A 23989-nucleotide genomic window follows, 5' to 3' on the forward strand; every position below is an offset into this window, starting at 1 on the left:
ATAAATATTCTATCAGTGTATGATGCTTGCATGAGCACAACAACTGCTGTTGTTTTGAGAAGTATTTCTCATGCAAGCATCATGCAACAATGCAAAAACAATGAAACTATTGTAGGCCTAATTATATTTTACATTAGTAAAGCAGTACTCTGATGTGCATGTTTTCACAAACTTTTGTGAACAATCTTAGCACTTTAAACATTGACTGGGCCTCAGGTCAAAGAAGTTTGAGAAAGGCTGATGTAGACGACAAAGCAGCAAGGAGGCATCGTATGATCATTTAAACAAGTTTTATGACAAGGTCGGTGAGGATGGGAAAAATCGTACATTTCTGTGCAAATTTTGCCCGCACTTCAGTCACAGTCATTATTCATTTAATCATTAAATAAAATACAGTAGGCCTACACGTCTTGGTTCAATAGGTTACGTGCAGTCATTTTAATATGTTTTAATAAACATTGAACCAGTCCGGCCCTCGGCTTGTAGCAAATTTGTTTTTTTGGCCCTCTAATGTATTTGACTTTGACATCCCTGATATATAGATAACCGAGTAAAAGAAAACAACAAGTAGCCTATTGCGTGCCTGCGTGCATATTCTCTCTCCTGCTCAAACAAAATGTGTGCACGTTAATTTTGATAACATGTTCAGTAACTTTCCGTAATAGAAAATGGTAAATAGCCTGATGGCATGCAGCTAATGGGATACTGTGCATAGTTGGGAAGGTATGGTAGGCCAATTTGGTGTGAATACACACACACACAAGGGAAATTTTCTCTCGCTGTTGAGTAGCCTGATGGTACGCACAGTGCGTATGGACGTACACCTGCAGGCGCGCCTGAGAAACACTGTCCTATAGAATGTCTCTGTAGTTAGAAGGATGCCGCTCACTGTTAAAGCGAAAAGGCTGAAATACATGCGTAGGTGTAGACTACATTGACTACAAACAAAAGTAGCAGACTAACTTTGCAGGTGGTGTTTGTGTGTGTGTGTGTGTGTGTGTGTTTAGGTTGACACTTACCGTCTTATGTCCCTGTTCATTTCTGCACTGTTACAGTTTGTGTTTAAATGCATTTTCTCTCATTCAGATGCCACATTCCTGCTGGCCATTTACCAATAGCAGAACATCAATCATCATGATCCATCGGCTGCAGGTTTAAAGCCACCCAGTCTAAAGCTCTCCAGTTGCTTATGCGCCTACCTTTGTTTGTACTTACGTGTTTTCAGGTGCTGCTCTGGGACAAACCAGACTGGAGGCACAGAGACTGTTTTAAAGAATTTGTCCCGCAAAATAGGGAAGTGGGGTGAGCTCATGGGGAGGGGGCGATAACAGGGTTGATAAGCCGACTCAAAGCATATGTTAAACAGGAAGATGTGAACTGTATTTATTTATGATGCATTTGCTAAAGAACCTACTTTTCATGTTGTGTAATTGCTATTTCAAATCATATGTTTAATTTTATCCTGTAACTGAATGTTATGAATTATGTGACAACCCTGCATGTTTTGGTTGGGACCATGGGGGCAGGGTTAGCCCGAACAAAGGCCACTAACAAGGCCAAGAGAAGCCTCAGATCACAGACCGGTCCAGAGGAAGAGAAATCAATGGATACCACGGACGAAGATGAGGGGAAAAGGGGCCGACTGAAGACCCAACCAGCTCAACCTACAACAACTGGCCAAAATGCTGAATTCCTTGGGCTGATGAGAAGCTTCATGGAGGAACAGCAGAGGCGAGAGGAAGGGTTCCTGAGTGAGCTACGGGAGACTCTACGACCAGACCGAGCACCAGGTGTTGCACCAGAACCTCAGCGGCAGCGGGGACCAGCCATCCAGGGGCTCGGGTTACCAATGGCAGCACCACGGCAATCAGGTGGCGCCATGGAGGGATATGATGATCAACCCACCCGGTCATACCTGTTGCATGAGTCATCGGGGCCCTCTGCTGGTGGCGGCCGAGCTGATGACGAAGACTTTCTGCCATATCAGCCAGAGGTTTTGTCGGGGCCCCGTAATCCACGTCGAGCATCTATGGAGAGGGGGTATATGCATGACCCAAAGATGCCAGTTTACCAGCAGGGGGAGGACATAGAGAACTACCTCCTCCGCTTTGAACGCATAGCCCGCACCTGGCGGTGGCCAACAGATGAGTGGGCCTGTCGACTTGTGCCCTTGCTGACTAGGAAGCCTACTCAGCGATGGAGGAAGATCAGGCAGATTGCTACTATGACCTGAAGGAGGCGCTGTTGCAGAAGTTCGACATCTCTCCTGAGACCTACCGTCAGCGGTTCCGGGAGACGGCCATACCTCTGGGAGAGACACCTACCGAGACTTACCATCGGCTAAAGGGACTCTACAGACGGTGGATACGGCCAGAGCAGCACAGCAAAGAGGACATCGGAGAAGCCATCATTCTTGAGCAGCTGTTGCAGGTATTTCCTGGAGACATTCGGATGTGGGTGAAAGAGCACGAGCCAGAAGATGGCCAGTCTGCAGCCAAGCAGCAGTACCTCAGTGCACGTAAAGGGGCACCACCACGCCACTACTCATCTTTGCCTCGAGGTACCCGTGATGGCAGACAAGCACAGCACTGGAGGTAACTATGGGGGCTGGGAGAGTAGAAGGAGAGAGACGGGCAGAGATCGAGATACATCTGGAACTGGTAAGGGACTAATCTGTTTTTATTGCCAGCAGCCGGGCCACAAAGCATCGGTGTGTCCAGCAAGAAAGCCAAAGCTTAGTGGCTATTGTTATGTACCTAGGGAAGAGGACAAACAACAGAAAGACGATGAGGCTACTGTCTGTTATAATGTCACCGTGAATGGTCAAATTTTCCATGCGCTGTTGGACACTGGGAGTGTAATGTCACTTATGAAGTCATGCTATGTTCCAGAGGGCAGTGTTGTATATAGCCACACCACACCAATACAATGTGTACATGGGGATCAAAAGTGGTATCCTATGGCAGAGGTTACTGTGACTGTGAATGATCAAATGTATCTGTTGAATGTTGGGGTGGTTGCTGATTTGCCAGTAGACATGATATTGGGAAGAGATATGCCTATATTACATGATTTGTTGTCGTTCCCATTTGATTTGACTGAACCTGTTCCCAACCATGTGACTGGTGCTGTGCTTACACGGGCCCAAGCGAAAGCTGGTTTGCAGCCACTCCCAGACTTCTGTGATAGTCTGCTGGATGGTGGAACCAAAGGCCCAAGAAAACCACGCCGCCAACGGCGAGTGGAGAAATACCTAGGGAGACCCCTTGTAGAGCCAGAGGTAACGGACCTTAAGGTATCAAACCTGGAGATACCGGAGGACATAGCAAATCTCCAAGCAGAAGACAAAACATTATTACCATTGTTTGCTAAAATCAAAGGGGCAGGGGAGGTTAGTCCTGTTAACCATTGTGGGGAGGAGCTGAGTATAGAGGGTGGGGTGCTGTACGTTAGAGATGGGGAGAAAAAGCGACTGGTAGTACCCAAGAGTTGTAGACTTATGGTGCTAGAGCTGGCACACACCATTCCTTGGGCCGGGCACTTAGCGCATCAGAAAACTTACCAGAGAATCAGCTCACGTTTTTACTGGCCCTCCATGTACACTGACATCCTGACATTCTGCAACACCTGCCCCACATGCCAACAGACTAGTGTTGTCCGTAAATCTGACAGAGCTCCACTGTATCCTCTGCCGGTCATCACAACTCCATTCCAGCGCATTGGCATGGATATTGTGGGCCCCTTGGAGAAGAGTCAGTCAGGGTACCAGTATATACTGGTTATCTGTGACTATGCCACCAGGTATCCGGAGGCCTTCCCCTTGCGCTCCATTACCACACCAAAGATCATTAGCACACTGGTCCAGCTCTTCTCCCGGGTGGGATTCCCAGAGGAAATCCTCACCGACCAGGGGACAAATTTCACATTGCGCCTAATGAAACAGCTCCATCATCAGCTGGGCATCACTGCTATCCGAACAACACCATATCACCCACAAACCGATGGTTTGGTAGAACGATTTAATCAAACCCTGAAAAACATGCAGCGCAAATTTGTCAGTGATACTGGGAAAGATTGGGATAAGTGGTTGCCATTTTTACTCTTTGCATATCGGGAGGTGCCACAGGCTTCAACTGGGTTTTCCCCATTTGAGCTGCTGTATGGGTGGTCGGTACAGGGTCCACTGGACCTCTTGAAGAGAAGCTGGGAGACGCCCACCAGCAGCAGTCCAGGTAACATGGGAGTGGTGCAATATGTTTTGCAGATGCGGGATCGGCTAGAGCGGTACCGTGAGGAGGCACAGAATAACCTGAAGAAGGCTCAGCACAATCAGAAACGCTGGTATGACGAACACGCTCGACGTCGAGAGTACCAGCCGGGTCAAAAGGTCCTGTTACTCCTGCCCTCCTCAGCAAGTAAACTTCTAGCGAAATGGCAGGGGCCATATACCATCACCCGGAAGATGGGACCGGTCACTTATGAAATCCACCATCCTGACCGTGGCAAGCAGAAGCAAACTTACCACGTCAACCTGATCAAGGAATGGAAGGAGCGGCAAGAGAGTCCAGCCAAGGCATTGATGGTGAGGAATGTGGAGGAAGATGAAGGCCCCTGCGACCTGAGAGCCTGGCAAGACCAGTGTCCTGTGGACCTAGGGCACCTGAACAAGGACCAGCGAGTCGACCTGCAGCAATTGATCTTGAGGTACCCGGGCCTGTTCCAGGAAAGGTCAGGGAAGACAACGGTGCTGCAGCATGTTATACACTTGAAGGAGTCAACACCCATCCGACAAAGACCCTACCGCATTCCTGAGAGGCTGCTAGAGCCGCTGAGGGAGGAGGTGGAGACCATGAAAAAGCTTGGAGTCATCGAGGCATCAAGCAGTGAATGGTGCAGCCCTGTGGTCATTGTGCCCGAAAAAAGACGGGACGCTCCGGGTCTGCATGGATTTCCGCTAACTCAACGCCGTATCAAGGTTTGACGCCTACCCCATGCCTAGGATAGATGACCTGATTGAGAGGATTGGCCGTGCCAGGTTTATCACCACCCTAGACCTCTGTAAATGGTACTGGCAAGTGCCGCTGGAGGAGAAGTCCCGTGAGTACACCGCTTTTCAGACTCCTGTGGGCCTATACCAGTTTACTGTAATGCCCTTTGGACTTCATGGAGCTCCTGCCACCTTCCAGCGGCTAATGGACCGTGTCCTTCAAGGATGTGAGGACTGCTGTGCCGCTTATCTTGACGATGTGGTGATCTATAGCGACACATGGGCCAATCACCAACATCTGCAACGCGTTCTAGGCCAAATCCATGATGCCGGGTTGAGTTTGAACCACCGGAAGTGCGACTGGGCTAGGAGTGAGGCGCAGTACCTGGGATACCATCTAGGTGGAGGCCAGATCCGACCACAAGTAGACAAGCTGGAGGCCATCCGCAACAGTCCTTGGCCTCACACGAAGAAACAGGTCAGGTCCTTCCTAGGCCTGGTAGGCTTTTATAGACGATTTATTCCGGAGTTTGCAACCATAGCAGCCCCCCTCACAGATCTCACGACCAAGGCAGCCAAAAATCCAGTGCAATGGACTAAGGACTGTGAACAAGCATTTGCCACACTGAAGACTCGCTTGTGCTCTTCACCTGTCTTGCAGAGTCCGGATTTCAAACGCTTCCTGGTCCAGGTAGATGCCTCTGCTGTTGGCCTCGGAGCTGTGTTGGCACAAGGAGAACCTGGAGAGGAGAGACCTGTGCTGTACCTGAGTCGAAAGATGCTGCCACGGGAAACCAGATATTCGACAATAGAAAAGGAGTGCTTGGCCATGAAATGGGCCCTGGACAGCCTGCGCTATTACCTGCTCGGAAGGGAGTTTGATCTAGACACAGATCATCGGGCCTTGACCTGGTTCCAGTCAATGAAGGACCGGAATGCTAGGGTGACACGATGGTACTTGGCACTCCAACCGTTTAGGTTCAACATCAGACATAAAGCCGGGAAGCAGAACATTACGGCAGACTACCTTTCCCGATTGCCGATCCTCGCCAATCTGGAAGAGGATGAGGGAAATGTGACAGTGGGCTCTGTCGCGGAAAACGGCAGCCTTCCCTCATAACAAAACAATACACTTGCCCTCTGTTTTACGGTAGCCGCGGCAGTGAGTGCACGCACCGTTAGCAGCTAACCGTGCCCCCTCATCAAACACGCACACATAACCATGCCACACAATACCCCCTAATGTCTTCCTCCATCCGTGAAATAAGGCAATAAGTAGTTTAATCAAGCGGTATTGCGTTCTGGCATACATAGATGCATGAAATACATACAGGTGTTATGTCGGTACTTAGCGTTGTATCGTAGCTTGGCAGGCACTGGTATTGTCCTCTGTGTTTGTTTGTACTTACGTGTTTTCACTTCCGGGTATGGGTGCTGCTCTGGGACAAACCAGACTGGAGGCACAGAGACTGTTTTAAAGAATTTGTCCCGCGAAATAGGGAAGTGGGGTGAGCTCATGGGGAGGGGGAGATAACAGGGTTGATAAGCCGACTCAAAGCATATGTTAAACAGGAAGATGTGAACTGTATTTATTTATGATGCATTTGCTAAAGAACCTACTTTTCATGTTGTGTGATTGCTATTTCAAATCATATGTTTAATTTTATCCTGTAACTGAATGTTATGAATTATGTGACAACCCTGCATGTTTTGGTTGGGACCATGGGGGCAGGGTTACAGGGTTAAAAGCAGGCTGGGTAGGCCTGATGGATGAGTGGACGTTGAGACCTAAGAGAAGTAGGTACAACTGAGTTGGTGACTGTGAAGGGAAAATACTGCAGCTATTTTTTGTATTATAGTTTTTTTGTTTTTGTCAATTTGAATATTATTCTGCACGTGGATATTGAGGACTATTCTCACCTTAATGGTGGCACTGTTTTGCGTGGGCTAAAATAAAAAAAAACCTTTGCACTTAAGTGCTATTGTGGTTGAGCCATCATTTTTTTGAACGTTTACTGGACCCGGAAGGAGCCTTTCCGACAGGGATACAACATCGTCACACAAGGCGGGGTCCAATGTCCTGTGACTTCATCTGCCAATGTCCTGTAATGTGCTCTGCAGCTTTACCACTCTGGGGGTGTGAACGTTGGGCTCAGCGCTGGTCAGGGAGCTCATGCAGAATAGATGTTTGAGATTTAGACAAAGGAGTGGGGATCTTTCAAGGAGCCCATTATTTCTAGAACCTGCTTGAAGAACTATGTTTCAGCTGGGATTAGGATTCTAAGATTCTGGTCTGTTGACAAGGCAGGAGGAGGATGTCTGTGATTTCTCAATGCAGACAAGCAAAAGGTAGCCAATTGTTCCCTGTTTACAAAAGCAACTCACGCAAAATGTCTCATATTACCTACTGGTGTAGCAATGCTATTCTTACTCAGAGAGTGGGTGGGTGGATGGGTGTGGAAGGACTCCATTGAGAAACTTCAGAGCCAGATCCTTACACACTGTAAAATGAAGCAGGAGGTATGGCACCTTCCCAATCCATTTGGGGAAAACTCTCTTTTTGTATGTTAGCACAAACACAAACATAAGGTGTGAAGTGTTTTTTTTTTACTCATTTATTATTTTCTACTGTGAAAAAAAAAAACACATTTGGTGAGGACTGAACATTTTGAAATTCACTAAATTCTCCAATACGTTTTGCTAAGCTAACAGGCCACACAGTAGAAACGAGTGCTTTCACTCGAGTGCTTTTTTAAAATACATGTAAGTTTTTCCAGTTCACACCATGTTTTATAAAAATAAGCGTAAATAACATAAGAAACAATGTAGAACTTAGTTCTCAGTACCGCTGTTCTTGACACAACTTAAAATCAGTAAACCACATGAATGCACTGAACTATATCTGCATTAGGGAACAGTGAAAGTACCAAATGCACAAGCAAAATCATGTCAAACACCCCAGCTCCCTAAAAAAACAAATGTACAAACCTAAACTTTGAAGAATCATTTTTCGGATTGCAAGCACTTGAGTATGTCAGGAGCTCCTCCCTTGCACAAGTCCATACTAGTCTGGACCAAACATTGAAAAAAGGCCTCAGAAAAGAGGCAGTAGGCATTTTTGAGGAAAAGTTGTTATACAGCATTTTTAGATAGTTCAAAGGGTCCTAAATACAAATTTTCCTTCAAAAATGGATGGCTTGCTCTCAGTCGAGAAAATACTGGTAGATAGGGTAAAAATGTAAACCTTTATGGATCACCACAAAACTTTCCCAGTTTGTCACGTACATTAGGACAAGTATTTTTTGTATTACAAGTTTTCTGAAATGTAATGTCTAAATATGCAAATGAGGCTTAATCTACTGAAATATGCGCTAATATGCACACATTTCCAAACTTGACACGTACACATTGGATGAAGCATCAATTGCATTTTTGAGGAAAAATTGTTATACAGCATTTTTAGACAGTTCAAAGGGTCCTAAATACAAATCCACCATATAACATTTTTTTTAGGTCACAAGTTTCTCAGAATTTTCCTTCAAAAATGGATGCCTTGCTCTCAGGCGAGAAAATACTGGTAGATAGGGTAAAAATGTAAACCTTTATGGATCACCACAAAACTTTCCCAGTTTGTCACGTACATTAGGACAAGTATTTTTTGTATTACAAGTTTTCTGAAATGTAATGTCTAAATATGCAAATGAGGCTTAATCTACTGAAATATGCGCTAATATGCACACATTTCCAAACTTGACACGTACACATTGGATGAAGCATCAATTGCATTTTTGAGGAAAAATTGATATACAGCATTTTTAGACAGTTCAAAGGGTCCTAAATACAAATCCACCGTAAACATTTTTTTTTTTAGGTCCCCAGTTTCTCAGAATTTTCATTTAAAAATGGATGCCTTGCTCTCAGGCGAGAAAATACTGGTAGATAGGGAAAAAAAATTAACTTCTATGTATCACCACAAAACTTTCCCAGTTGGTGTCTTACATTAAGACAAGTATTTTTTGTATTACAAGTTTTCTTAAATGTAATGTTTAAATATGCAAATGAGGCTTAATCTACTGAAATATGCGCTAATATGCACACATTTCCAAACTTAGGCTAGGGGTACTACTATGATCGCATCAAAATGGCTAGTTTTAAAATACTAAGGCGGCTTGACACAACTGGACACTTTGCTTGTACTATTATCAGGCTTCCTACATAACTCGAACATTATTCATTCGTGCACAGAGGGATGGAATCTAGGATCTGCACCTTTGTGCATTCCAGAAAATGTTGCCCTTTTTCATGCGGTATAACCACATCAATTATGCACGGTGGGGCACTATCTACCTGAATGAAATGCACCAACTTCCTAAACCAGTAAAAACGCAAAGGTTTGGCCTTTTCTTTGCCAACCTGTCCCAGACCCTGCAACACATTGCAAACAAAGACTTGGCCACGCAGGATATTGAAAGCGAGCTGTTGACAGCACCACAGAAAGGTCAAAGTCAATTAGATACATTTGTTGTTGAGAGGCTGTTGCCATCTGGGGAGGGGCGAGAGTCTCGTTCAGGGACAAACTTAAAAAGAACAAGTATTTAACATTTGTGTCTTTGTTTGAAGTTAAGAAGTCAGATCTAAAAACTGAAAAGGTGAAAACTGTCAAGGCAGACCGAAACATTCTGCAACACCTCATTGCTGCATATGATGCAGGGCCCAGTCAATCTTGACACCATTATGATGCATGAACTATTTGTTGTGCACTTGTCTCTGGCAGATGTAAATGGACAGCTTCTTGGAGCTCCAGCAAATAAGATCATAGTTGCTACAGGTGGCTTCAGTGATGAAGAGAGAGTTGAAGCCTCTAATTCAACCTTTAACACTGACTGCTTGGAAGCCAAGCATGAAGAAGCACACACAAGAATTGTTCTTCACTGCATTAGAAGCAACGCATCAAATATTGTTGTCTCAGCGAGAGACACCGACATCTTGGTACTGCTGATTGCCCATTTCCACATGATCTGGATGAAGACAGGTACAGCAAAGGACAGAAAGTACATTCCACTTCATGCCATAATGGAACATTTGCAGATGGAACCACAGGTCCTCGATCTGCTTCCAGGTTTTCATGCGCTTGACTGTTAGTGACTTCGTACATTGCTGGACGCACAAAAAAGTCATGTTGGGATGTATTTGTACAGCATCATCATCTGTTAAAGGGGCTTGGTGAAGGTCCTGATCTTAGTGAACTCACCATTCAGAATGTAGAACGTTTTTTCTGCAAACTGTATGGAGCAATGAATGTTGACAACATCAACGACGTTCAAGTAAGCATGTTTGTGAAGGGCATGACAATAGAAAGACTGCCACCAACCAGAAATTCTCTCTACTTCCACATTCAGCGTTCTCACTCCCAGGCTTTGGTTTGGCGGCAGGCCCACATGCAGCAGCCAATTCTGCCACCCCCTGAGATCATGGGATGGAAAATGGAAGAAAAGTTCACTTGTTCCTCAACTCATGTCACTACCTCCATACGGTGGTGTTTGAAAGTGTCTGAGACGCATATTGTTTCAGTACAAAATATTAAGAACCGGTACCCTAATGAATATGTTATATAGTGGATTTATATTCAGGAGACATTGAACCTTCAAAATATCATGTATAACAACTTTTACCCTCAAATGGCTTCATCCAATGTGTACATGTCAAATTTGGAAATGTATGCATATTAGCGCATATTTCAGTAGATTAAGCCTCATTTGCATATTTAAACATTACATTTCAGAAAACTTGTAATACAAAAAATACTTGTCTTAATGTAAGTGACAAAATGGGAAAGTTTTGTGGTGATACATAAAAGTTTAAAATGTTACCCTATCTACCAGTATTTTTCTCACCTGAGTGCAAGGCATCTATTTTTGAATGAAAATTCCGAGAAACTGGGGACCTAAATAAATGTTATATGGTGGATTTGTATTAAGGACAATTTGAACTATCTAAAAATGCTGTATAACAACTTTTCCTCAAAAATGCCTACAGGGTTACAGAATCCTGAAATCTGGTCCTGACTATACTTGGCAACAGTTCCAATGTTTACAAGAAGTTTCATTCAGACAAGAATCTGCCAAGCTAACCATAGGCTCTCAACCAAGAATATTTGGTTGCAAAGGTCACCCTTGCTAAAAGTATGTTGACAGTGACTTCAGATCACTTCATTAACTGATAACTTGTGAATGTGTGTGAAAGAAACAATTCTTATGTCTGAAAATAACATTAGCTCAAAATGCTCATGGTGTTTCTGGGCTCATACCTGATTCACTCCCACTACCTGAAAACCCGAAAAAACAATATTTTGTGAGACAAGAACAACCAAGACGCTCTTGTAAACTGAAACATAGCAGCTTAAGCATATGCAGTCCTTGGCACCACTAGAGCAAGAACTCCATCAAACTCAAAACTTGTGATTCTAATTCAGTTATGAAGTTGGGGCTTAAATATCTGTTGTCACACAAATCAGATCTTTCACTACCAAATGGCAGGAGTATGTCATTATTGGTATTTTTCAGGCCACAAATTTATGGGATGATATAACAGTTACACGATCTAGTTATCTGGACCAGCGCATAACAAAAGTCTTCCAAGAAATGTTCAGAATCTGAGCGCTGTAATATTTGCTGTATAAAGCTTCTATAGCTGCTAATGTGAATGTGCACAGCAAAAGCAACCCGCTGGAAATATACCAGAGTTTTAAACACAGAGGTGTTCAGCCTACTTCAATGTCATCCTTCACCCTCCTCCTCCTCCTCTTCTTTAAGAGCATCTTCTGCCACTTTACTCACAGTGAACCTGTTCTCACTGCCATCCTCCACTTCCTCTTTATTTGTCTTCACTTCCTGTTCTGCCGTGCCATTTTGGCTCTGTGTTGATGTTGGGTTGGGTTCTGTGCTGTCCCACGAGCACCAGCGTTTAACAATGTCCTCCTGCTGCGGTGAGCTGCTCTCTGGGGAGTTTCCCTCTGGGCTCTGGTCTTCACCTGAGTCCTCCAGGAGAACCTGCTTCTCGTCGTGCTCTGTGTCGGGCACTATTGACCCTTTGGCCATGGAGACGATGGAGAAGATGTTGTCGCTGATGCTGAAGCGCCGCTTGAGACGGGGCGAGTGCTCGAGCGTCATGATGACGCCCATGTCGTTGAGGATGTCGTTGCAGCTCTTGGAGCGTGGCACGTCCTGGATGGTCACCTCCTGGATGGTCACCTTCTTCTTCTTTTTCTTCCTCTCCGTATTGGGCTCGGAGCCAATCTGCTTGATGATGGCACCATAGTCCTCCTCCCGCACTGTCAGGTAGTTGAAGATGTCAATGACACTGGGCTTCGGCTCGGCCGCGCCATGCGAGTGGACCGACACCTGAGTCTCCTCGTGCTGTCGGCGCTCCTCGAGGGAGAATCGGTGCCGCCGCTGGTACCGGCGCTTCTTAAACACCTTGTGGGCCTCCACCACCATGTAGACATTCCAGCTGAAGAACAAGGACAGCCAGGCCAGTCCCATGAAGATCCAAACCTCCACAATAAACCGGTACAGAGTTGGGTATTCGATGTCTGGGTCCACACCTGACACATGAAAATATAATAACATTAAGTAATGTGTAATAGAACTTTTTTCCAGCAGTTGTCAGAAGCACTTGTTATGAGAACTATGAATCTGCAATTTTCTGTTTCAAGCTGTCATCTTTGTTCAACCATTTGGCAAGATTTGGTTGAAATAGCGTATGTCTGAGATGACGTCATGAAAATGGGCATGGCACTGTGGCCGGACGACTTCATCCTGAAACACACTTGAAACAGCATAGATATGTGGAGTAGAGTACACTGGTCGAGCATGGAAAAGCATATCTGAACTCCATTTACCTGCATTCTGAGTTTGTGATTTGAATTTACATCGAGTGCTCCTGCTTTCTTTGCTAAGCCTGGTCATAATGCTGGTCTGAATACACATAGAATGACTTGCTGAAGTAAAAGACTTTGAAGAAAAAGATTTTTAGACCAATAGTGGCAAAATATTGGGCCGTTTGTCTGCAACCCGCCAGCGGACCGCCAGATCTGCCCCCAGTGGGCCGACAGTGGTCTGCCAGCCTCTTGCTATCTGGGATGGCGAGTTGACAGCATAACATTTTGTTTCCTTAGCAACCTGTTCCAAATAAACAACTGACTAACACTGCAAGTAGGCTATGTTGGCTACTAATAACACAGCAATAATCAGCCATTATAAATTCAAGTTGCATTGAAACACAGTGTTTTTGTCATTGTTATGCTTTTAATTGTCACTCAGTAAAGTATTTTCCCCCAATTTGATGGGATCACTATTACTTGGTTGGTGCACATTCCATTGCACTGCCCAATTTCAGTGCTATTAGCAAAGTCCTTGGACACTGCGCCATACACTACAGACAGGCTAGACCAGACATGCAACTAAAGGGGTCTGTTTGCCGAGCGTGAAAATAGTTTTGGAAGACAGGTCTAATTTGTTTGCACGTCAGGTGTAGCCAGTTCCATTGATTATAGTGGAAGCTAACTGTTGCAGCAAAATGGTTTAGGTCTGTGCCTGTTTCAGGTTGCACCTAGGCACAAAATGCAGGGCTTTCCATTAACTCCTTATAGCGTAAGCTACCTGATGCCATGATGCATTGTGCACTGGTCTTTTAATAACACTGACACACGCTATTCTAGCTGCTTAAATGAAAGAAATGAAGTCTTTCCAAATAACAGTGAGTCACCATATGCGAACAATACACACAGAAGAGGAGCGTGATGGTGGGTGAGCTTGTCCTGTCTGTTTAGTTGTAAATATACAGCCCTAGAGGATTTGCACACAATGTAGGTCCCTTTAGCCTACATGTGCTAGGACCAGTCTTGTAACCTTGTAAAACTGTAGTTACATGTCTGAGCCTGGTAACTTTAAATTCAAAACACACTACTGTTTTCAACTATGGTCCATACATATTCAATAGGACTGGGGACAGGACATGCTTCTTTTGTATCCAATACCAATGCTTGCCAGAATATGTAAATGTTTGCAAGTCTAACAACATTCCTGACAGAATTACCAATAGGATGGCACATTGCCCACAGTTAACAATTGCATCCATGTCTGAACAGGTCTTAGGATGCATTGAAGATTCACACATTTAAGCATTTTTAGAAAAAAAAAAAATTAATCTGCAGTACCTGCAACAAAGTCCCCGAAGCCCACTGTGGTGAGAGTGGTGAAGCAGAAGTGAAATCCCTCCAGATAAGACCATCCCTCAATGTCCATAAACACAAATGGAGGGATGACCAGGTGGAATATCAAACCCCATAATAAGAACAGGGCAATGCAGGTACATTGGACTTTTCTCTGAAAATGTTTAAAGTGCACATAATTACATTCATGTGCTTCGATGGACATGCAATGAAATCAGGAACTTTTCAATGAAAAGGCAATGCAACAACATGCATTAATCACAGTCTAACATGCTGTTGAAAACTGTTTAGTTAACATTAATTCGACAACAGAATCTGTCAACATACTGTAGGTCCAGATGTTCGCTTTACAAAAATAATCTTTAGCATAATTATGAAAACTGCCACACAATGCAACTCTTTTCAATAAATGCCTTTCCACAGTAAACTATGTTGTAGAGTGAGTCACAAAAACATCAAAACATCAAATGACCTGTGTGTTATTTGCACCCATAACGAGACAGCTATGTGGAAAACTAGATGTACCGCAGAGCGGTACGAAATATGACCGCCACCCAGTCCAGCACATGTTTTCCACAAAAATAAGTCACGCTGAAAGGCATATATGATTCTGTCTCACTGAATTGCATTATGCACACTCAATTCTCACTGGTATCTGCTAGACAACAAGTACCAAAACATGATTAGTTCATAGATTTCACATGTAAAATACATTTTATCCAACCCCACCCCCATCTTGCCTGTTCTGAGAAATTCTTGAATTGTGTGCATGTGTGCGTGTACATGTTTATGTTTATGTGTGTGTGGGTGGGTGTGTGTGCGTGCATGTGCTTGTGTGTTTGCCTGTTTATGTGTCTGTGTGTGTCCATGCTATCCATGTGGGGTTACATGCCCACCAAGTTTCGTGTACCCCGGTCTTTCAGTGTCCCGGGAATCCTTGTTGGTGTACGGTCACTAAATGTACACATAAATTATTTTATTGTAAGGCCCCTCATGAACGAAAGTCCACGAAACTTGGCATGCATTCGGAGGGTGTCCTAATGATCCTACACTTTCAATTTCGTGCAGTTTTGACCATGTCAGCCAGAGATATTGTGATTAGAAAAAACCTAATGTTTTGCTTTTTAATTTTTAACTAGGTGGCGCTATACATGAAATAAGTGGTAATGGGATAGGTTGACATGCCCCCTTAAGACCAACATACAAAAAAAGGTGGACCTCTTAGGCCCTACGGTTCTCGAGATATTCACAGAAAACTTTCTCCGGCCACCTACAGGCCAGTTGGTGTATAGTAACATAAATTAATTTATTGTGTGGCCCCCCATGAACGGAATTCCACGAAACTTGGCGTGCATTCAGAGGGTGTCATAATGATCCTACACTTTCAATTTCATGCAGTTTTGACTATGTTAGGTCACAGATACCTGCGATTACAACACCTCATTTTTACTTTTTTGTGTTTAACTAGGTGGCGCTATACATGAAATGAGTGGTTATGGAATGGGTTGACATGGCCCTTTGAGATCAACATACAAAAAAATGGTCCTCCTAAACCCTACGGTTCTCGAGATATTCACAGAAAACTGTGTCTGCCCTACCCTCCTTTCGGGGGGTCCAGTCCAGCGGGGGGGCTACAGATCAAAACGAAAAAAGGTGGTTCCATGCAATCCATGTGGGGCTATATGCCCACCAAGTTTCGTGTACCCCGGTCTTACAGTGTCCCGGGAATCCTTGACGGAAATTTGGACATGCGAAAAATAAAAAAATAATAAAAATCTGACTAAACCTATATGACCGCCGCTTCGCTGTGTGGCGCTCATAATTACAGAATCACACATGAATTAACACAGACACACAAACTCATACTGCTAATAACTCACTGGTGTAAGGCCTCTCCGTAACAGCACCTGGCTGATGCGTTTGGTGCGACCGCTGAAGAACGTGCCAACCTCACTGATCCATGTGAGGCAGAGGGGAATGCCACACAGTCCATACAGGATACAGAACACCCGACCCCCCACTGTTTTAGGGGCCACATTGCCATAACCTATAGGGGCCAGGGCGAGAGAAGAGGGTTTTGATAGGAATAGGAGAGGTTGATATCACTTCAAGGACAACTGTAGAGTGGATTCAGAATGGGAAAGATTCTGAAGATCAGCTGATTCTGTTTCCTTACATGAAAAAAAAACCACACTGCCTAAATGGTGCAGTCAGTTTTATACATGTTCAAGTGGTACACTTAGAATTCACATGCGTTGTATTCACCTATTGTTGTTATTACAGTGGCAGCGAATATCACGGAATTCTGCCAGTTCCAATTATTGAAAGAGTTTTTGCTTGCGATGGACACGCCTTTTCCAGCAGACTCTGTCACGGCCTGGGAAACATGGAAGTAAACAGTGAGGACATAACAGGCTTGCATGAAATGATGACAGGAAGTGCACATCAGTGACAGTAGCTGTTGCCAACATAACCAGTAGCGTGTAGAATCCATGGGGCTTCCCTCTCATGGCTCAAAGAATTCTTTACTATATATTAGACATCCTCTATTAATTATATTATGTATATCACGCGACAGGGAAAAGACAGGCCCCAGGAAGGATGTTTGGAAGGGTTTCAGTTAGATATTTAACTGCTGTCCCTATTTTCGGAGCGCCGTTCTTCCTGGTGTTCCTGCCAGCATGTTCTCTCTCGTCTGTCCGTGCCATTAGAAGACCACTGCCAACAGCGCCATTGACACTTGTTAAAGGAAAAACCGTTTCACAATGCTTACTGACGTAAACGGAGCCCGCACGCCCTAAGCAAATTCCTCTGTGGCGTGTCTTCTCCTCCTTGGTTTTGCTCAAAGGAAAACAGAACACGCCCAGTCACAGAGTAATCCTGCTATGGCTGACTTGGGCAGGTCAATGCAGAGTTGAGACTCGTCAACAACTACAATTCCCAACCCTTCTCATGAAACTCAAGGGGGGTTGATCTCTGATTAACTCTAAAATTAGTAACCCACACTTCACATTGTCAGTTAATAGTAATTCTTAGGGAAGCCAACTGTTAATAACTTACTAGATTACAAACCAACTTTAACATTTGGAATTCAATTCCTTGTTGCTGTTTACTCTTAATCATGGATATACAATGTGTGAAACCTGAAAAAGGAACCAGTTTGGGCTACTATTATTACGGCTACTGTCATGGCCAGTTTGTTACTTGCTTCGAGGTTTACTCAAAGTCTTCTTTTTCTATTCTGTAAGAAATCGGTATGTTTAGTTCAAATGCAAAGGGGAGTTAAACAATAGAACAGCTCAAATTTCTCCGAAACGAATATGATTTTTTAGCAACATAGGAAACAACGTGTGTGATCCAAAAGTTTTTTGTTAACAATGCAATAGCCTATCCAAAAGTTTGCTTTCGACACTGTAATAGCCTATTCAAGATACACCTTCAGACTAAATTCCTTCGAAATATTAGCAGGTCATACCTTCACAATCTCCTCCAGATTTTCCTTCGACAAACAAGGATATTTTTGGAGAAGTTTGTCCTTTTTAATTTCATAGTCAGCTACGGCTGACTTCCAGTTTGGCTCTTCTAGTATTTGAAATATTGCTGCTCCAATTGACAGGTAAAAAATTATACCTGAAGTCAGTATTGGTCCTTTATCAGCCATACGAACTACAGTGGTCAGTTCACAGGCGTTTTATTCAAACAACATTCACCGTTTTAACTTCAAGAAAGTATTCCGAGATTGTTGGTGTAATAAGCGACCCATGAGCTGAACTTACAGGCTTTATACAAAACTCGCGCGAAGGTTTTTTCCCTCCAGTACTCTCCGCTGCAACTTTATGTGTAGCCTATCCATGCGTAAAAGAGGAAATGAAAAACTGAACCACCCACATATAGGTGAGATCCCTTTTCATCACCCACAGACGTAGCTTACACAGTAGTGGCGGCCTAACATAACCACACAAGTACTGCTGTTTTCTCAAACCTCGGGAAGTGAGAATTACTGTAGCACATTCAGTGTTCTCCATTGATTGTTAGCACACCTGGTGCATACCCAACGCTCAAAAATATAGTCTACAACCAGAACTGAATACTGTAAAACGACGAGTTAGGCGTAAAAGAAATTATTATATTTAGATTAGATGCCAAGCCTACTAACGGCTCTCTCTTATCAGAGATGTCATGCATGTAATATATGCAAAAAAATGTGAACTAAGGAACTGATGTGTACAAAAGTTTGAGTTTGAATTTGAGAAGGCCTTTTTCTGTGTGTGTGTGTGTGCATTGTTCGAATATGACCGTGGCTGGCTGGCCGACACGTTAAAAGAAGCTAGTCATACTAGCAAGCACAATATACAGGGAAGGGTTGAATTTGGGTTTCAAGGTACTCCCCGTGTGAAAAATTGCGCGCCACAGTCAAAACATATGTTTGGTATAGCAGTGCAATGCAAACATGGAAATGCATACAGATAGCACGGAAATGGCAAACATACAACTTAAATTTAAGACGCAGAATTGTTTACAGATGGGCCACAGAAAGTCTCCCGTTTAATAGCCAAGTACACCTATAGCCTAAAACAAGGCCTGCCTTTGGATCATTTGATTCGTTTTTCTTGGATAGCCTAAGCCTACCAAACATCAAGCAAATAAAAAAATGACTTGTTCACGGTTGGAAAACAAACATCTTCACGTTGTTTAGCCTAGGCAATTCATATAATGTAGCCTAGCAATTCATATAGGCTAATGTGCGCCTGGTGTTATATCACAAAACGTTTGTGCAGCAACACGCTTTTTAGAAAGGCTGAACTCTAATAATGACAACGAGGAAAGACATTTCAGGTCCAATTGATTATGTTCACGTAGCGTTTCAAACAAACTGCAGGTAGGCTAACGTTGCGATTATGGGTGTATGGGCATTTGCTTAAAAAAGGTTGAGAACCACTAATCTACATGCAAAATTCCCTGAATATTAGTGCAGATTCCCTCTTTTTAAGACATTAATGCACAACATGATAAATTGCCTCATTAAACATCTCTCTTTGTCAGTCTATCTATGGAACTCCTCCTATGGCGTGTGATTGTAAGCCAGATGTTTAAGCTAAGCAGCAGCGATGGTCGTGGCCGCTGAGTGGAAGGGAGACCTCCTGTTAAACCATAGCGATCTTGCTACTCAATGTTTTTCTAAGGTTGGCTATCACTATGTTACAAAGGCAGTGAAATATTAGACAAATGGCCAGTTGGCCACCGCTTGTTAACCCATTCGTATATCAGGCTTTAGCAGCCTACACTGTGCATTTGTTTTAATTCGTCAGTATTATATTATGGCAAAGAACACAGTCTGAACGTACCATAGAAATGGTATTTTTTTAAGGGGTGAGGGTTTGAAAATCGTATTTCATTAGATTATATCCTGAATTTTTGGTATGTGATGGTAATACTGCATTTAATTACATGCAATATTGGATAACACTACATTTTATTAATTTTTTTCAGTACCCCCCAAACTATTATTTTCATCCCTTTTGGGAGGGTCCAAGTCTTATCTAGGGGGGTCGGACCCCCCAATACCCCCCGCTAATTCGAACCATGTGTGTGTGTGTGTGTGTGTGTGTGTGTGTAATCTGAGTCTCAGACCAAAAGTAGTTTTCACATTGCAATCTGCTACTAACAGTTAAAATAAATGGCCACCACATATCAGTCAGTCCAGAGCCATATAAAGGCTCTGAGTCAGTCACGCTCTATGTCAGTGACAACAAATTGCTTAAAATTTGAATCTAGCATGGATCAGATTAGTGTTAAATTAACCACCCCCACCAACCCCTCCTGGCAAACCCTGGTGGATTATTAAATCACAGTCAGCTGATAGGCTGGAATTAGTTGATATGTGACATTGCAATGCTTAAGTTCAGTTTCCTGTTGAATGTTTATCTGCAGATTAATTGCTTTAGTACTATTTGCCTCTGAGGGTGGGGGAGCTAAACTTGTGCCATTTTTGCTGGCTTTAGTGCAGTTAACTTTAAAAGAAGTTGTAGTTCTGGACGCAAATGTGTGTGTGTGTGTGCGTGTGTGTGTCTTCACCAGAGGTAAATGTTATGTTTTACACATATTTTAATAGCCAATGATAAAAGCTAAATATGAACTCTTTCAAATAGTTTAATAGATGTTGTGGTAGGTAATCAGTAGCCCATGGCATTACAGTGAAAAGTGATAGCCTATTATGAAAAGTGTATGTAAAAAAAATCAACAGAAGGTTTCAACAGAAAGAAGAAGTGGACAAAATAGACAGAAAGAAAGTAACATCTGCACACAATCTGTGGTTAAGTCTATTCCAAAAACAACCTTCAAGCCACCTGGACTCACATGTCAGTGAGGTGATGATTTCCTCACATGGGCTTTACCTCCCATTTTATCACCTTTAATCTTAAAGTAATTAAAATGAACAAATACATGTATTGTATTATTTTCCTCACAACACTGATAAGGACAGTGCCTGCTTGATAAGTCAAGTGAAATGCTGTTGTAGACGGTATTGGTGGTGTTTTTTTGGCTACAAAGTTTGATTGCTTGTTGGTGATTTTGTATTTAATGGTACTGTAAATTAACCTAGAAACCTAGACGCACTCTAGTGGCAGCAAATGTAATTCTATGTAATTCTAATAAATCTTGATGTGCGTCTGGCTCGTCAGGCTAACTGTAAATAGGTTTGGTTGTTCATTGGCTGCTGTAGGAAATCCCCTACCTATAGGCTAGCAGAAGGAATTTAACACTTTTCCCGTATGAACTTTATGGACTTTTTAAATAGTCTACTTACAGTAATATCACAAATGGAAAAATGTACTAAATAGGTAATCTATTTAACACATTGGGGCATCTTCATCATAGCCCTATCGTAGAGCCAACATTTTATTTTTCCAGTTGGTGGAAAAAGAAGAGCGCAGTACCTTAGTTTGACCAGCTCTGCAGAATTAAAGGCAGGAAATATGGCGTGACACACATAGGAAATATGTTTTTTTTTATAAAGTATCTAAAAGAGATAGGATAGTTCTGTTAAAGGTTTTCACTTTGGTCAAAGTGTCTATATTTGTCATAAAGTTTGTGTTTAATTTTATGAGTCAGAGGATTCAAGCTGGAATGCTTTTCGATTTGTAAAGATGCGATGACTTAATCACAATGACGTACTTAAGGAACCTCTCAAATAATATGAATGATGACCTAAGATGCATGTACCATAAGGTGACCAAAGGAACTTCCTCCCTGTTTTTCAATCCTTATTCAACCTGCTATAAACAGAAAACTACATTATATTGCATATTGTCCTTACAGGCTAGAATCATAAATCGGCTGCTGCTACACTAATAGCAAGTATTTCCTACTGACTTCCATAATTCAGCTGTGGTATTTCATGTGAAGCATAGGTTTTGGTACAGTATAATTGTCTTGATACTTTTGTCAAAGAGGAATTGTATCATATTCCTGGCCACTAATACAAAATCACTGCTTAGCAAAGCCACTGCCAGGTATAAAAGACAGCATGCAGTACTTAGGGGGGAAAAAACTTCAAACCTTGTGCGTGGGACGCTCAAGAACCAAATAGGAAACGCAGAAAACTGAGAGGTGGATTATGTAAGTCAGATCTGAGAGAAATAATTCATTATGGACTATTAGACTTTTACTAATGTGACATTTCATTCTGAAAGGTAATGCTGACACTCTTCTGTTAAAATATTTCCTTTATCCTTTACTTAGCCTAAAAAGTGTATTTGAAAAAGCTTGTAGTTGTAGTTTTCAGCTTTTATTTAGGAACTGAGCGAAATCTCAGATACATTTTTTGTCAGAAGGTTGAGATATTTCTGATAGTAATTTTTTGTCATGAGGGAACAGTATTTTCATGTTTTAAATAACATGAAAGAAAGTGGCAACCATCAACTTTGCCAGATTAGCCGTACTCAAGGTTCCCACGCAGGATTGCTTTTCTTCACATTCAAGAACTCAACACAGCATTGGGACATAAATCAAGATAGATTAAATCAAAATCATTACTGGGATGGAATTCCAAGGTGATAAGATTGGCACTACTAAGACCCATGTTAGTAGCTTCCTTAATAGGACATGGCCCATTATGATCACAGCATTGGCGGTGGTCAGCTTTGCTGCTTTCCACAAAGATTAATCGGGTTTCTTTACCATTCCTGCCCAGTTGTATTTAATTATTTACAGCCTACACCGACTAAGATGGGTCAAGGAGGCACACCAAACCAACTAGTGGGGTAGTGAGGCAATCACTCTTTTGGCCCTTTCCATGGAAAAAATAATAATAATTCAATATTCAAGCTATTTTGCTGCATGCGGTCATGATGATGTTCCTCGGATCTTTAGGCACTTCAATGTAATGAGAATTTTTTAAAAACATATATGATTTCCTGGGTGTCTGATCATTTTAATAATTTTCCAGTTGATGTTCCATGAATGGAATATTCCAGGTTTCCAAGGCTCGACTATCCAAATGCAGGGTATTCATTACACCAGATAATTAGGATACACTAGGTCTACACAATTTCAATTGGATTTGTTAGCAAAATGACAATTTCAACTAATGCAATTAGCTAATGGCAAAGGCTGCAATTAATTGTGTAACTCGCAACTCTGTGCCAATGGTTAATCTGGTTACATCTATGATTTTTATATTCATGTCATCCTCCTTGTGTGACAAACAGTGAAGCTCATTTCACATGAGTTCTGTGCTTCTCATGCTATGCATGCTTACCAATCAGAAGTTGCACAACTTAAAGCAAAATTAATTAATTTAATTATTGAACTGAAGCTGCTTGACTTTCACAAATTATGACACAAATCATATCGTAATCCCGATATCTATCAGGAAAATCCCAATTAGATATTTTTAAAGATACACTAGGATACACATGCTTAGTTTAACAATATCGTCTGATTTGGGATTGAACATGAATAGCAGCTATGGCTAATTCTCAGTAGGACACCAAGTAGAACATGAATGAAGACCTTTCAGTAACACATAGCATTTCATCTCAATATTTTCTGTTTTCAAACAATGGAAAATATATGGAAAACAGTGCTAGTAGTCCCACAGAGACAAGTGCAATTACATACAACAATTATTTATTGTGCACGTAATAATATATCTAATGCAGGCACTGCAGTCTGTCAAGTGCATAAATAAATGGCTCTGAAACCTGTAGTCATATTTTCTGTATCTCTTTGGAAGGTGTGGTAGGCCTAAATTAAATCTCTAAAGTTAAACTGTATTGCAGGTGTGAAACCAACACATGATATGAAATTCCCAGATCAAATTTGAGAGTGTGTATTTCCATGTTCTCCTCACTTCCTTTCTTACACTCATTTCAAGAACTACATGTATGTACAAGATACAAACAAAGTATATTTACCTTTTAAGGTATTTTGTATACCTTGAAAGGTATTCACCTATTAAAGCATATCTATATATAGATGCATCTATATGTATAAATAAAGTATATTCGCCTTATATATAGATATGGATTACAGTTTTGGGCAGCAATGCACAACTGACAGAAAAAAAAATATAAGTAAATTTACAAACAATTAAAACTACATGGCTCAGATGAAGTACACATCTGCACTGGGTTATACCACCACCTAGTGTTCAAACATGGCTACTCATTTCACATGTACCGATGCTCTTGTTTTTGAAAGCCTACCCATACACCTATTCTCTACATCCTAAGAGCACACCTATGCAACTAGGTAATTTTGCAATG

General features: G+C 42.4%; 1 protein-coding gene across 1 annotated transcript; it reads right to left on the reverse strand.

Moving 5' to 3' along the window:
* Positions 1-7598: 7598 nt before the first annotated feature.
* On the reverse strand, positions 7599-18020 carry LOC125299765. Its single transcript, XM_048251202.1, has 5 exons — positions 17996-18020; positions 16485-16596; positions 16100-16266; positions 14205-14373; positions 7599-12590 (listed from the first exon to the last, which is right to left on the reverse strand). The coding sequence occupies exons 4-5, from the start codon at positions 14290-14292 to the stop codon at positions 11764-11766; spliced, it is 915 nt and encodes a 304-aa protein (XP_048107159.1). The 5' UTR covers positions 14293-14373; positions 16100-16266; positions 16485-16596; positions 17996-18020; the 3' UTR covers positions 7599-11763.
* Between the last annotated feature and the right edge of the window lie 5969 nt (positions 18021-23989).

The sequence above is a fragment of the Alosa alosa genome, chromosome 8 (assembly GCF_017589495.1).
Source record: "Alosa alosa isolate M-15738 ecotype Scorff River chromosome 8, AALO_Geno_1.1, whole genome shotgun sequence".
NCBI lineage: Eukaryota > Metazoa > Chordata > Actinopteri > Clupeiformes > Clupeidae > Alosa > Alosa alosa.

Excerpts from the sequence above, each read along its gene's own strand:
- LOC125299765 (XM_048251202.1), bottom strand. The coding sequence starts at position 14,292 with ATGGACATTGAGGGATGGTCTTATCTGGAGGGATTTCACTTCTGCTTC. Across the intron at positions 12,591-14,204 it reads CTTCGGGGACTTTGTTGCAG|GTGTGGACCCAGACATCGAA; the intron begins GTACTGCAGATT and ends TTCATGTGTCAG.